Source organism: Hyperoodon ampullatus, assembly GCF_949752795.1.
Source record: "Hyperoodon ampullatus genome assembly, chromosome: 12".
Classification (NCBI taxonomy): domain Eukaryota; kingdom Metazoa; phylum Chordata; class Mammalia; order Artiodactyla; family Ziphiidae; genus Hyperoodon; species Hyperoodon ampullatus.
Window position 1 is genome coordinate 57,326,339 of NC_136925.1, and position 16,340 is coordinate 57,342,678.

Below are 16,340 nucleotides of genomic sequence, written 5' to 3' on the forward strand. Positions count from 1 at the left end.
ACTTGCTTGTAGGGTGAGGTACGAAACACGAAGGCAGAGCATCTTGCCTTGTTCAGCCTCAGCTGGAAACTTGCATGATGGGTGAGTCAGATTTTTCACCACTCTGTGCATGCACGTGTCCCCAGACCCCACAAATATTATTTTGGGGTTACAAATGTATGTTATCAAGGTGAATTTGCAAATACGGAAACCATGAATAATGAGGATTGACTGTGTGTCATCTTTTTCCCTTAGCACCAGTCCCTAGACCAGGTATAGGTGCAGACTGGGTGGATACTTGGGATAATGGAGTTTTGTCAGACAACATTTTAGGGCAACAATTTAAAATGTTGACAAAATATTTTAAGTGACTGCTAAGGAAGGAGGCTTCAGAGAAAGGAGGATGCTATGGAAAAAGTAGAGGAATCAATGTGAGATGCTAGAGTTTTCATTGAGATTCAGAAGGAAGTGTATCAGGAGTAACTGAGTTAGCAAACTGAATGGATGTGTTAATTTAATCGTTGAAAGGCAGCGCAGTTTCTGATGGGACAGGATCCATGGGAAGAGGAAGTGCAGGGAGAAGGAGCTGTGGTATTGGCTGAGTCACCCATGTGCCTGGTGGAACTACTCAGGATGGAAAGGAAGAGAGTGAGCCAGTGCTTAGTGTGACGAGTGACAAGGGATGTTTGGGAGGTAGTATGCAGGATGATGAGGGCGAAGTGGTGCAGCCACATGGCACAGGCCTCAGAGGAGAGGGTGGAGAACAGGCCCAGGAGCGTGGTGTGGCCTGAGGCAGGAGGCCACGCTTGGGCCTTGGAGGGACGGAGAGTTGGAAAAAGAGCAGCCTCCACTTGACGGAAGGCTTCAGAGGGAAGAAGCAGATGTGCCTTTGAGCAAGGAAGCTGAGGGTGGAGGAGGCCGTTTACCAAAGGGTTTCGGAGGGCTTAAGCTATAGTAGAGAGATTATAAGGGGAGTAGTGGGAAGTTGACGGCACGGGGCAGAAGCTCAGAGCAGTATGACCCTGAAGGGTTGAAGGGATAAATTACCGAAGGGGCTTGTTTCTTAGGCGTTGACCAGGGACAACTGAGGGTAAGGCAGGGTGGGCCTGCCTAGCTCCAAGAATTGTAAGAGAAGCAGCCCCTGAGCTCCTCCTTGGTATGGGATGGGTGGGGGGCAGCCACCTACCCTTCTCGAATGATCGTGCTTCTAGAGACCCCAGTCTCGGCTCTGCAGGGTGTTCTTATCTCTCTGGGGGGAGTCAGCTTATTTTCACTTTTATATATGTAGCATTAATACCTTCTATTTTTTTAAATGCTAATATGTAAGATAAAATATTTAAAAATCCATCATTCCCTTTTGCCTCTTCTTTCCCACTTCTCAAAACAAATCATTGTTAATATTTGACATCTGTCCTTCCAGACTTTTTTTTTACTGTGAATTTACCTATATATGTGTGTAAGTATGTATATAAATGTGTGTGCCTAAATACGTATACCTTTGTGTGTGAGTCCATGTATGTATTTATGTATGTATGTGTGGGCATATGTATATATGTATACACACATAATGATATATATATATACCCACAGAAACATACATAAATACATACATGGACTCACACGAATATAATTTTTCTCATAAAGTGTGACTCACTCTGTAAGTTTGTTCTGCCACTTGAATTTTAACAGTATGCCCTAGAGAACTCTTCATGGCAGTAACCGTACAGCTTCCTGATTACTTTAGGATTGTGAATTGCCCTGGCTCCGCACTCTTAATCTCAAGCTTCTTGTTCAGACTTCTGCAAGGCAGGTGCCCTGGAGAGGCTAGAGGTCTGGTGTGGCGTGTGGTTCCACTTAAACACATCTGCTGTGCTAGTGGGAAGGAGACTGAGAGGCTGAACTGTCTTGAGAGCCCAAGGCCAAGCGTGACCCAGCGAAGGCCCCATAAACCTACATAACTTTTTTTTTTTCAACTGAGAACTCCCCCGAGTGGGCCCCTAATTTTGGCAGATACGTGGCATCAGCATTCGGCATATGTTGCATAGAGTGAGTTTTCACTGGATTCCAGGGAGCCTGTCTCATCTAAGTATGAACTGGGGAGGCTTTTCTTTCTTTCTCCCCACTCTGCTACTAGTGGAGAGGAGAATAAGTTGACTTCTCCCCGTGTCTGCACCAGCCGTGGTCTGGCTGGATATCGCCGTGTGTGGAGCTTTATAAAGGACAGAGAGCTAGCACTGAGCCAGTGCACAGCAGGGCACCCGCTCTGGCACCCTGCGGGAGCTGTGCACCCTGTGCTGCCGGCTCCCCTTGGTAGCTTGTGCTTGTACAATGTAGGGAGTGAACAGAGGACTTGTCTGCCCGGGAGAATTGTCACCCAGGATCCATGTGCTCCTGGTGGAACTGAGGGTGATGCCAGAATTCTGTAGCTCAGCTCTTCCCAATGTAACAGACTTTGCTTTTAGATTTTGTTATTTGTTCACTTGTTTTTGTGGCTGTTAACAAGGGTGCTTTGATTAACATAATCCATATCATACTTGATATCCATGTTAATTTATTTTTGTACATGTGCAGAAATTTCTGGATTTTGGGGTTTTTTTGGTTTTGTTTTTTAATCGACCTCCTTTACCTGTTTCAGGTTTGTGGATACCGGATAAAGCTGCACTTTGATGGATATTCTGATTGTTATGACTTCTGGGTAAATGCAGATGCTCTGGATATTCACCCAGTTGGGTGGTGTGAGAAAACTGGCCACAAACTCCATCCTCCAAAAGGTATTGTCACTTTTTAATTTCACATTTTATATTCTGAAACACTTATTTTCTTACATCTTAATTTAGATTTTTAAGAATTCATACTTTATGATTATTCAGGTGGGCCCAAATTTAAGCTTATTGTTAATGATGAAAAATGTTTATTAAAGTGAAAGAAATTTAGGGCTTCCCTGGTGGCGCAGTGGTTAAGAATCCGCCTGCCAGGGCTTCCCTGGTGGCGCAGTGGTTGAGAATCCACCTGCCGATGCAGGGGAAGTGGGTTCGTGCCCCGGTCTGGGAAGATCCCACATGCCGCGGAGCGGCTGGGCCCGTGAGCCATGGCCGCTGGGCCTGTGCGTCCGGAGCCGGTGCTCCACAACGGGAGAGGCCACAACAGTGAGAGGCCCACATACCGCAAAAAAAAAAAAAAAAAAAAAAAAAAAAAAAAAAAAAAAAAGAATCCGCCTGCCAATGCAGGGGACACGGGTTCGAGCCCTGGTCCGGGAAGATCCCACATGCCGTGGAGCAGCTAAGCCCGTGCGCCATGACTATTAAGCCTGCACTCTAGAGCCCATGAGCCACAACTACTGAAGCCCACGCACATAGAGCCCGTGCTCCGCAACAAGAGACGCCACCGCAACGAGAAGCCCGCGCACCGCAACCAAGAGCAGCCCCCGCTCGCCGCAACTAGAGAGAAAGCCCGTGCACAGCAACAAAGACCCAACACAGCCAAAAATAAATAAATTAATTAAAAATAAAATAAAATAAAGTGAAAGAAATTAAAAAAATAGAATCCTACTTAAGAGAATAAACTATGTCCATGTACTTACTTGCATGTCACATAACACCTGCTTGATACTTAATTTTGACTACAGGTTTTAGCTACAGATTTCTATTTCATACACACACACAACACACGCACAAATACATCCTTGAAATATGATTGAAAAGTTAGTTCTAACATGTTTACATAGCTAAATATATTTACTGACATTTCAGTAAATAAAAAATCTTGAGAAATTATGCATTGAACTTACGTATATGAATATTTAGGAGACTGGAAAGGAGAATATAACACTGAAAATCAGTTCAGCTGGGGGTTGGACTAATAGCAGTTACTCTTTTATTATTAAATTCTTTATATTACAGTCTGCCAGTGCTTCTGTCTGTTTCATGTTTACAAAACATCCAAGAATAACAGATCCTATCTTTTTCAGTTCATCCCTAATATATTTAATAATTTCTTATTTCCTTCCTTTTCATATTACATTCAGTATTTTTTGCTTGATGTCAAAGAACCAGGTTACTAGTTTGATATCTTTGGCCTGTCTCAGGGTTATTGGGTTTTAATGGACAAGCTATCCTTTGGTTTTAAGTGAAAAATTAATGGCAGAAATGGTATTTTCAGATAACTGAAGGATCAAACAGAAGCACCTAGAAAAGATAAGGATGAAGAAGAAAATGTGTAAGCCTTTGTGTAAATTGGCCTGTTATATATGGTGAATTATTAGCTGTTCCTTTCACACCAGCCTCTGGACTTTGATGGAAGTAGAAGAGAGCACATGAGTAGATAAAATTAAATGCTCAGTTTCCTTTTTGAAGAAAATGTTGGCTTTACCAGCATTAAACATGAAATTGTGAAAATTAAGACAAGGACATTTCCATTATTGTAATTTGCCAGCATGCTTACTTCATAAATCTTGAATTGTCATTCTTGTGGTGACAGGCCAGAAAGATTTTATCTGTTGTTATTACCATTTTTTCCAGCTTCCCACTTGTTCCTACAAGTTAGTCTCCCAGAGTAGAACGGGTGAGGGAAAAACAAAGAACTCAACTACTCTAGCTCACTGCTGAGGAATTCTACCTAAATACTGGTAGAAATGGTCTGGTAATAAAAAGAAGTCCACCTGAGTACAATATATGTTTGCTTTCTTACACCTTTTCTTTTCATCCATTACCATTCATTCAGAATTGAAAAAAATAATATAATTTGTTGGAAATAAATACCCTGTGTATAAAAATACATAGATATAAATTCTGAGTCAAACACTGTCTATTTAAAGGGTCACCTGATTGCTTGATTTTGGCATGTTGGAGTTACAGATAAAAGTAGGAAGGGAAAGCTAAGTGTGAAATATTTTGGTATTTTACTGTGTGTTTATATGTGCTTACCCTAGGGTATAAAGAAGAAGAATTTAATTGGCAGACTTATCTCAAGACATGCAAAGCTCAGGCTGCTCCCAAGTCATTATTTGAAAATCAGAATATAGTAAGTACCTCCAAAATACTTTTCCTTTCACAGAAAGTGGCTTTTGAGTGTTTCACCAGATAAATTAAGGGATAACAAGAAACTATAATACATTTTATAGCTTTGGTAAATACAGTGCTCTTATCTTAATTAAACTTTAAAATTAGCTTAAAATCATCATGAATAAATATGTTTTTAGCCATAACATGGCTGTCTTTTTTTGTTAAGTAATAAAAGGCAACATAGTATAAAACCTAGGTATAATTTACAATTAAGGTGCCTAAGAAAAATTGTGACATTTCATTGTTACTGTCACTTGGCTTTAGGAGTGCTGTTCAAATGGGATTCACATGGTGAGATGCATGTGGCCCCATTTAGATTTGCACGCTAGAGACTATCATTTAAATCTCCTCTCCAGCTTCTAGCTCTGTTCCGCAGTGTAACAGAAGCCAAGTCTGGATGTGTTTGTATTTTCTACTTCTTGACCTGTTGGCCTCTCTGAGGAGGCCTGATATGTTAGTCTTCTTCCCTGCCCCAGTTCTGATCTCATTGGAAAGAACAGAGAGCAAGCAGGTGGAAAACCAAAGTCTCATCTTTATAGTTGGTAAGGGCTCAGTTGGAGTACATGCATGGCCTGTATCTGCTGGCAGATGAGTTTCTTGATTCTGAGCCCTGGGTTTGAAGAGATTTACTGGCCCTTCCTGCCTCACCAGCCAAGCCCAGGAGCACTGGACCAGGGCAGACTACCCTCTTGCAGGACAGCTCTTGCTCCTAGAGGGGCAGAGTGGAGACTGTTATGCCCTGTAGGCCAGCTTACTCTTAAAGGTGTGACCAGTTCCTCTTTCCAGATTCACCAGTTAGGGACAGTGAGTGAGAGCGTAGAGAGAGACAGTCATGTTTCACTAGGGATTCCCTCCAAATAAATATCAGGAGTGGGGAAAAACCTTCTTACACCCCAAATACCCTCATTTAGGAAATGACATTAACCGGGTGTTTTGAGGGCATCAGTCACGGCTGAAACACTGTCTAACCAAATTGTGAACATAACCCAGGTTGAGTTAGAGAACTGGAGAGGGTGTGTGTGTGTGTGTGTGTGTGTGTGTGCATTTAGGTAATTAATAGAGATAATGAGCCAGGTTATTATTTTTAAATGTCTTAATTGAGAGGATAGCTTAATTGCTGAAATGTAAATACCGCGTAGTCATTCAGCATCATTCTCTGTCAAGACAAGGAAGGAAGATCAGTCAGGTAGAAAACTCAGCAGCCTGCTTGCTGTCACTGCTCCAAAGTTTCCTAATCCTTGTCTGGTTCTCTGGTGATGAGTTCAGTCAGGGATTTGATCCACTGCCTTGAGCCATCGTCTTAAATTCTGTGCATTGCTAGCACAAAACTTAATCTTGGGCTGTGTGTTCGGTATCTAAGAGGCAATTAATTTTTCTATTTCTAGATTCCTCTACCTCAGAATACTCAAATATTTATGGTCAGAACACTGATAAATAATTTCAGGGCTTAAATATGTAGTAACAGTATCTGTGTAGCATTAGTGCCTGATCCTTCGACTCAGACGGAACTTCACTCTAACATATTCAGACACATGGCTGTCCATGTTTTTCTAATGATAGCTGTATAATTATAGTAAAAAGAGAGATAGCATCTACTTTGCTTAAAGTGATTAGAATAGTATCTGTGCGCTTCAGTCTGGACAGAAGGATTTTTTTTAGAAGGGCTGAAATGATTTGTAATGTGTTGTGATTGATATAACTGATATTCAATTACTTCTCTGAGATTCGGATACTTTTCCTCACAAAAGATTGTAAGGAATGTTTACACCTGCAGCACCTCAAGCACTAAGTCTTACTGAACTTATTATTGTCTTAGTTTCATGTCCCAGATGGCTGCTAATCTGTGGATTTCCTTATATTGCAAACTATTTTGAATGGCTGTATGTGTTAACAGCCAGTTCTTTTCGTGCTATTGTGAATAATATCTGTATTGTTGAATCAAAGTTGTAATAATTTGTAGCCTTTTGTATAGGAAGATGACCTACTTTTCAATAGAGTACTCTTTTGAAAGACCTTTTCAGAAGTGGGAGTGAATTTATACTGACTTACACACATTTTTAACTTAAGTGCTTATTTTGTGTGAAATAATTCTCATTGTTAAGTCTGTAATAAAGGAAAAGAAAAACTGAAAGTAAACTCTACAGTAAATAAAACTTGCCTAACTCGTGTAGTCATCTAAAGTATCAAGTCACATGTTAAAATTAATTAACTTTGCGAGGTTGTGGGTGTGTAAGTTTTAAAGGTCCAGATAGTTAATTGGGTGTAGCAACAGGGCATTTTTCTTATTGCTGCTTGTTGGAAAGCAACTCTGCTGTAAAAGTGGTTCATGATTTTTAAATTATGTGAATAGAGTTGATGGATGCCAGGCCTTCAGGCAGAGGTGCAGAGAGGGTGCAGGTCCTTGCTGTTAAGTGTGTGCTTATCTCTAATTAAATCTGTATGTTTCATAGACAGTGATCCCATCAGGCTTTCGAGTTGGAATGAAGCTTGAAGCTGTAGACAAAAAGAATCCTGCATTCATCTGTGTTGCTACGGTAACAGATATGGTGGACAATCGTTTCCTCGTACATTTTGACAACTGGGATGAGAGCTATGACTATTGGTGAGACATTTTTTCCATTGCTGTGTGCTTTATTAATTGAGTGTTTATCCAAGTACATGATTTAAAAACAGTAATAATGCAAAGCTTATGACTAAAGTAACAGTGCTCTGGCCCACTCTTTCCCATTTCAGATTTTTAACTTTTTACCTGTTCCATATGGCATATATTTCTAAATAACATCCTTTAATTCTACTTCGTGATTTGTGTTTTAGTTGACTTCCTCCTGTGGAAGTGCAATTCATACCACACTCCCAACAGACACTCACACATGACTGTATGCACAGACTCACACTTCCCCTTCATCTCATTTTTCAGGAAAATATTTTAATCTTCCTTTCATGTTTTCATGGCCAGTAGCTAACTTAACTATTTATAATTGCTGAATACAAATTCTTAATTGAGGAATATTGTTTTTAATCCTTATGGGTGTTGACTATACTACATAAAGTGGTAGGAGCAACATAATTATAAAATTACATAATCATAAAAGAATTATAATAAAACCATGAGATTTTGATTAAACAATTGAAATAATGACTTTTCATACCAAATTCATGTTCATTGATGAAACTACAATTCAGTTTGCTGGTGAACGTCATTTCTGCACTGTTTAGTTCCTTCTGCAGAATACTTACAATGAGAAGTGACAGACATCTTTATAAAATAAGGCTAATGTTACAGTAGCAAATGGAGTTTAATTTATATAAATGTAGCTCAGTTTCAGGAAAGCTTGATTCCTGTCTTTTTCAGTATGTGTATATTTAAATATTCAGTAGAGCCATCAATAATTTCCATTAATCCTCAAATTGGATTCTCAGACAGGCATCAGTTTTACTTGCATTGTTTTAAAAAAGGAGAGACAGTGAAAGCCATTTGCTATTCAGACTTTTAAACAGTGAATTTTAAAAATCTGAATTACATGTTACATATGGTTTTCACAGAAGTTTTTAAAGTAGTTCCATGATCACATCGCATAGAGTCAAGTCCTTGTCAATATTTTAGTATGTTTAACCCAGCTATTTTCTGCAGAGCATAATTTTCCTCATAGGATATCTTTTTATTCACTTTGCAATCAAATTTATTATTGAAACATAAACCATTTCAAGTATATACAAAAGTGAGAATAATAGAGTGACCCTCCTGCAGCCATTACCTACCACCAGCAGTTACCAATTTACATCAGTCTTCTTTCCTGTGTTTTCCTACTCCTAAATTCCCAACACCAGGATTGCTTTGAAGCAAATTCCAGATACCATGGCATTTCATCTGTGAATGTCTCTTCTAAACATATTCTTTTTCTTTTTTCAAATATATAAAGTTATAAATGGCATAATGTCACTAACACACTTAAACATTCTCCCCCAATTGTCTTGGTTTTCTTGCTTCCTTGCTTGCTTGCTTGCTTTAGGTCCAAATAAGATGCACATTTTATGATCACTTTGATGTTTCTCTTGATCAATTTTAATTTATAGATTCCTATTCCTCCATCATTTTCTTCCCCTTGTAACTTTTATTGAAGAAACCAGGTTGTTTTTCCTGTTGAGTCTCCCCCATTCTGGGTTTGGTGATTGAATCCTCATCATATTTCTTACCATTTTCTTCTCTTCTTCGTATTTTCTGCAAACTGGTGGTTTTTGTTTCATTTAAAATTATGTGTACCTATCTTGAGTGAGTGAATAGATGAGAAAACTGTAAATTTAGAAATATTGTAATCTGTCCTGGGAGGAACATATTTCTCCCTTCTGTGTTTGATGTGCTATGATGGTGGCAGTACCAACTTGATGACTAGGATCCAGTCCTTTTATTAATAAAGGATACTTTAAAGCAGTAGTTAGAATTTGTTGAAATGAGAGCTTTTTGTTTTTAAAGGTCTGATTCATTTAGGGAGAATTTTTTTTAGAGCTTTTGCCTGATTTAAATAAAATGGGTGGATGTTAGTTTCAGTTATTTTTGTGGTCTTATAAGTATTACAGGGTTTAAAAGTTAAGTTGCTTATTTGACGTAAGATGCATTTCCTTTAAAAACATTCTTCTGGAAAAAAGTAATGAGGAATTCTAGAAGAATTTGTCACATTTTTCTTTGATGGAAAATGCCTAGGGACTAGGAAGCATCCTGGTTTTTTATTAGAAAGAGCAGGGGGAAAAATTGATCTCTTTCAGCTCTGATTTTGCACTCTTATGAGCACAACCAAATTATTTTTTAGAATGGAATGTACTTTGAGGATATACTTATAACTCTTGAAGTTATATTTTGTTAATTGTCAGAAAAAGAATAACGGTGTGTTCTCTGCCTCAATATACAATTAAGGCACATTGAAAATTGCTTAAGTGTACTGGAATTTCTCCAGCCTTATTAAATATTATGTTCTTTGATCTTCAAATTTTGGAATGGTTTGTATCTGCATGAATTACTTAGGTATGTAATTGAGGATACAAATTGGATTGCTTTCCCAATTTAAAATAGTTTGGAAATGAGATTTTTTTCCCTTTGAATTGGACAGTGATCTTATCTCTTTTTACCTTAGTGGGAATTTGAAAGCGCTCACGCACACATGCACACACACGTGTGCGCGCGCACACACACACACACTTGTGGTACTGCATGTTTAATTGCAGTAAAACATTTCTTCCTTCCAAAGAGGACTGCTACGTGGGATTTAAATGTATGTAGGATTGAAGTAGTTTTTAATGAAAGGAAATAATATACGTGTATTAGAATAATGATTGGTTTACCTCTGGGTTTCCTCTGTGCTTTTATTACCGGTAGTTGGTAGTCGTTTAATTCTATCCCCTTGACAGTGATTAGACTTAGGAATAATCCTAAATATCACAGAATTTTGGAATACTGGAAAGAACTTTAAGGATGGCAGAAGGAAAGCCCTCCCAGTGAGGATGCCACCATCCTCCCGGAGCAGCATGTGGCCTCTTTCCCTCAATCATCTTCCGATGCCTGAAGGCTGGGCTCCGCAATGAGGAGTCACCCCCTCTCTTCCCTCAGGCCCTGGGAAGGAATCTTGCTTTTAAGAAATGTTATTTTCGGAATAGATACATGTATTTGTATAACCGAATCAATCGCTTTGCTGTGCACCTGAAACTAGCACAACATTGTTAATTAACTATACTCCAATATAAAATAAAAAGTTAACAAAATAATAATAATAAATAATAGCAATATGTGACCCAACCCCACCCCCCAAAAAAATGTTATTTTCACGTGACCTGTCTTTTGGGAACCAGGAAGCCATGACAACAGGACTTAGGCGACTGTTGACTAGCATGAGGTTGCCACTTCAGCCGTCTTTGAATTTCAGTCCAATATCCCAGTGAGTTAGGCCGAAAAATCATCAAACAGATCTATGAAAAAGAGAAGCATTGAGTTAGTGAATTAGAACAAATATGGGACTGGGGCCTTTTACTGTTGTTTCCAAGTGGATTGCAAACTTCTTCTAATTTCTTTTAGAGATGGGGCTCTTTCACATTTGTACATTGAGAGTAGTACTAGTTTTATGTGTCTCCCCAAAATAATGTTGAAAAGCTGCATTGTATTGTCATTTTCTTAGAGCATTGTCAAAGTTAACAGGTTTGTCATCAACCATTAAATTTGGAAAGCAACCCTTGATGGTGGTGATGAGTCACAGAGATGACAGGGACCTAGGTAGCTCTGCACTTCAGTCTTGAGGGGCTCAGTGTCTGGGAACGGAGAGAAACACAACACTACTGTCTTGGCTGCAGAGTTGATGGTGGTTAGTGCTTAATAGAGCCAACTGCTTGCTGTCTCTGGTGGCAAATGGAAGGAAAGACTGACTCACTGGAGGGTTCTCGGGGAGGTCTTCCTGGGGACATGGGATTTGAACTGGACCATGAAGAATGATAGGAATTAGTACTTAGATGTTGGGATGAAATATTCCCGGAAAGCACTGCTTATGTTTAAGCCCATGGGGCAAAAATGGTATGTTTGGGATATGGCAGCCCAGGGATTCAGTAAGTGACTTAACTCCTCTAAGCTTTAGTTGCCCCCTTTGCAGAAAGGATTAATAGTCCCTATCTCACAAGGTGGTGTGAGGATTAAAATAAGAATTTTAGAAACAGAAACCAGTTTGCAAAAGGTTAAAGAGATAGCTGTAAAGGACATCAAGCAGAGAAGTTTGGCCCTGAAGGTGAAAGTGGATTATTGCCTGAGGGGGAGTCAACCCTTAAGGAGGGTTTCCTGTACACAGAGAGTGTTGAGCTGAAGGAAGGAAGCCACTGTAGAGGGAGAGGGGAGATATCTGAGACTGAATAATTGAGGATACCGTGTCCTGTAGGAGGGGCTAGCCTTGGGAAGAAATATGCTTTATTCTCACTCACGGAGGAAGTGAAGACATGAAAGGAAAATTGACGCTAGAGTGATGAGGTGGCACCTCCTTTATCTTTTCCTAGTAGTCACTGTGTTAGTGAAATCAGGTTTTAATCTTGAAGCAAATTATGAATATTGAAAACAGCCACTGTGGGGAATGGGTTTGGAAATGAATTAGGGATGGAAAGGAGAACTATGATGACTCCGTATGATGAGGTTTGGGGTTTAGTAGTAAAACAGAGTGTTGGAAGCCCTGAAGAGTTAGCACAGAGTGGGAGCCAGGAAAGTGGGCCCTGGGAAATAAATTGACAGTCATCATGCTCTGGATTTAGGGAGTGAGAGAGGCCAAGTGTGCTGTATTTCTTCAAAGAATCTAAACCATTGCTTGAATGAAGACTTTGAGGTTTTCCTTAAGTGAGTGTCTTGAAATGTTCTTGTTTGACTCTCTCCCGAGATCTGGGGAGCCCAGCGTGTGTGCCTTACTTTCATTTAGCTTTTGGCTGTGACTGATAGAACCAGGGTCCCTTTCTTTTTAACCCAAAATTGCTTAACCTCTCAGTGTTTCCATAAAATGAGGATCTTAATGTTTGCTCGCTTTATATTACAAACATGGTCTTTCCATGAATTATTACTTCTGTTATTATCTACCAGTCTAGGTCTGATTGGATCTTAGCAACCTTCATAAATAATTTGCACTTACTTGTGAAGTGGACTTAAAAAAATTTTTTTTTGGAGATGGAGTTCTTTAACAATACACATAAAAACCCCAAAGAAAGAAAGGAAAGGCACAGGGAGCAACGATTTGCCAAACTTTTCACCATTAGTTGTTCTTCAATATATTTTTTCTTGGTTACATTTCTGCTTCTGAACACTAGATGGGACTAAGAGATGACTTGTGTTTCAATAGTAACAAAGGATTTCACAGCCTTCCAACTTCTGAAGGAAGTGTTGTTTGTCTATTGAGGATCTATAAGTAAACTAGATAAAAATAGGGCTATTTTTATTTTCATTATTGAGACAGTTTCCTGGTTTATTTTAGACGGTGACTTTGATCAATATTTAAATAATATTGAAACCTTAATAAGATTCAGGCAGTACAGGAATGAATGGCCAAGATACGCTACAGTATTTCCCTTACTTATAATTTATAGGGAAATCCAGTAAAATCAAGAGTTAATTATGTCTAATGCTTGTATTTTAGTCAACATGAACCTGACAGATAATTAGAAGTACTTGATAGTTGTCTTAAATTGGGAAGGAAAAAATTAAAGTATTATATACTTATTTTTTCATTTTTAAGGATCCCTATATCAATTAACAGCTTTCCCGAGAATAAAATAAAAATTTCCCTAAAATAAAGTCTGCATCATTATTAATAATCCATAACCAAATAATTGTCTAGGAAAGAATAGTACAGCTGGAAATCGAGCTCCATAGTTTTGCTTATACAATTTATAATAACGCCTCGGAAGGAATTGGGTATTAAAATATCTTTTATGAAAATGTATAGTGTAAGAAATGTACCAATTGCCATATGAACTGGGCGGCATTATGTCTTCCTTTCACATTTCTAAAATAATGACATACACGTACACATGTAACCCTATATAGATTAAGAAAAGTAATAGTGTAAGGGAGGGTGGGTAGGAGATATTCAATAAGTGAATAAAAACCTTCAACTATAAATTTAAAGGTATTTTCTACTGAAATAATTTTGAGAAAAATCAGCATTAAATTGGGGTTCCATCAGCTCATCTTGTGTTACTGGTCAGAGCTGCTCACTTGGAAAGATTGACTTGGAAAGTGGTGACTGGATGTTAGTTCACTTACAACATTTCCCAGAAAATTCTCTGTAGTCTGTTAAGTGTGCAATAGCATTATGTCTAAAAAAGCAATGTATATACCTTAATTAAAAAACACTTTATTGATAAAAAATGCTAACCATCTTCTGACAACACAGGATTGCCACAAACCTTCAATTTGTAAAAAACGTGATCTTTACAAAGCACAGTAAAGCAAAGTGAAATAAGATGAAGTATGCCTGGTGTAGAATAACTTCAGTCTTTAATATGCCAATGATGTAGTTTGTAAATCTCTAAGAGGGAGATGTGTTATTTTCCTTAAATATTTGATCATAGGGTCCTGACGTTATTTTTAAACTTCAAGATTCCTATCATCTTTGAGAACACAGATGGGAAATGTTCTACCAACTTTTTTTTTTAAGGTTTTAATTGTAATATGCCTCTAGATGCTTGTATATTTTGTAATACTGTTATAACTACTCCCTTGTAAGTATAGCCTCTATTTCCTTATATTGTGTTTGCCTGGCAAAATCCCAATTCTGGTTGAATCTGACTTTCTGCCTACTCTCTGCCTGTGCCTGAGCGGTTGAATATAGCTGGAGAAAGACGCAACATGCTGACTGGCCTAACTCACTTTCATGACTGCTAACCTCAACGGGGCCCTTAGTCCTGCCCCGTAATCCTGCTACATGTCCTTGTCTATTCTTCCAGTAAATTTCACTCCCCTTTTTATTCCCTCAAATCTTTCACAACCCCTCTCGTTTTCTCCCACTCAGTTGGTAAGCTTGCTTCCTGTATCACTGACAAAATAGACATGGTCAGAAGAGAGGTCCACATGCTCCCACCATGTTGTCTCCCCACCTTTCTGATCTCTATGGAAGCTTCTCTCTAACTGTGCGTGATGTCCCCCTGCTCTCACGCTTTTCTGTTCCCTCGCACAGAGTGAGTTCTCTTTTGCATTGATAGGTCATCCCTCTCTTTTGAATTATTCCTACGGTACCCAAGCAGGAGAAAGGATTTTTGTTTGTTTTGATAGTTGCTGTAGCCCTAGCACCTAGAACAGTGCCCTGATCATGGTAGTCGCTCAGCATATATGTCTTGAATAAATGAAGTAATATTTCCCATCTTTTAAAAAAAAGTTTTATTTTGAAGTAATTCCAAACTTAATGTGCAGAGATTTCCATATATGCCTAATCCAGCTTCCCCTAAGTATGTCCCAAATTTAAAAAAATCCAACAACCTCCCTTTTTCTAATTTCTCATTTCTCTGCTTCCTTTTAAAACACAACCCCTTAAATGTATTTTCTGAGTTAACTATTCCCATCTCCTTCCACTCTCTCTCTCTCTTTTTTTTTTTTTTCCTGGCTTTCCATTTTATTTATTTATTTATTTATTTATTTATTTATTTATTTATTTTTATACAGCAAGTTCTTATTAGTTATCTGTTTTATACATATTAGTATATATATGTCACTCCCAATCTCCCAATTCATCCCATCACCACCACCACTGCCCCCCAATTTCCCCCCTTGGTGTCCATACATTTTTTCTCTACATCTGTGTCTCTGTTTGTGCCTTGCAAACTGCTTCATCTGTACCATTTTTCTAGATTCCACATATATGCGTTAATATATGATATTTGTTTTTCTCTTTCTGACTTACTTGACTCTGTATGACAGTCTCTAGATCCATCCATGTCTCTACATATGACCCAATTTCATTCCTTTCATTCCTTCATTCCTTTATATGGCTGAGTAATATTCCATTGTATATATGTACCACATTTTTATCCATTCATCTGTCGATTGCCATTTAGGTTGCTTCCATGACCTGGCTATTGTAAATAGTGCTGCAGTGAACACTGGGGTACATGTGTCTTTTTGAATTATGGTTTTCTCTGGGTATATGCCCAGTGGGATTATGGGTCATATGGTAATTCTATTTTTAGTTTTTTAAGGAACCTCCATACTGTTCTCCATGGTGGCTGTATCAATTTACATTCCTACCAACAGTGCAAGAGTGTTCCCTTTTCTCCACATCCTCTCCAGCATTTGTTATTTGTAGATTTTCTGATGATACCCATTCTAACTGGTTTGAGGTGATACCTCATTATAGTTTTGGTTTGCATTTCTCTAATAATTAGTGATGTTGAGCAGCTTTTCATGTGCTTCTTGGACATCTGTATGTCTTCTTTGGAGAGATATCTATTTAGGTCTTCTGCCCATTTTTTGATTGGGTGGTTTGTTTTTTTAATATGGAGCTGCATGAGCTGTGTATATATTTTGGAGATCAGTCCTTTGTCTGTTGATTCATTTGCAGGTATTTTCTCCCATCTGAAGGTTGTCTTTTCATCTTGTTTGTAGTTTCCTTTGCTGTGCAAAAGCTTTGAAGTTTCATTAGGTCCCATTTTTTTATTTTTGTTTTTATTTCCATTACTCTAGGAGGTGGATCAAAAAAGATCTTGCTGTGATTTATGTCAAAGAGTGTTCTTCCTATGTTTTCCTCTAAGAGTTTTATAGTGTCTGGTCTTACATTTAGGTCTTTAATCCATTTTGAGTTTATT

General features: G+C 38.5%; 1 protein-coding gene across 1 annotated transcript in view; it reads left to right on the top strand.

Annotated features, from left to right (window-relative positions):
- Positions 1-16,340, top strand: part of L3MBTL3 (L3MBTL histone methyl-lysine binding protein 3) — a gene marked incomplete at its 3' end in the record, with an annotated part of 106,989 nt that overhangs the window by 19,659 nt on the left and 70,990 nt on the right. The window contains exons 9-11 of the mRNA XM_079716627.1: positions 2,615-2,750; positions 4,907-4,998; positions 7,490-7,641. Coding sequence (XP_079572753.1) covers positions 2,615-2,750; positions 4,907-4,998; positions 7,490-7,641 — 380 coding nt within the window. The remainder of the gene's footprint in view (positions 1-2,614; positions 2,751-4,906; positions 4,999-7,489; positions 7,642-16,340) is intronic.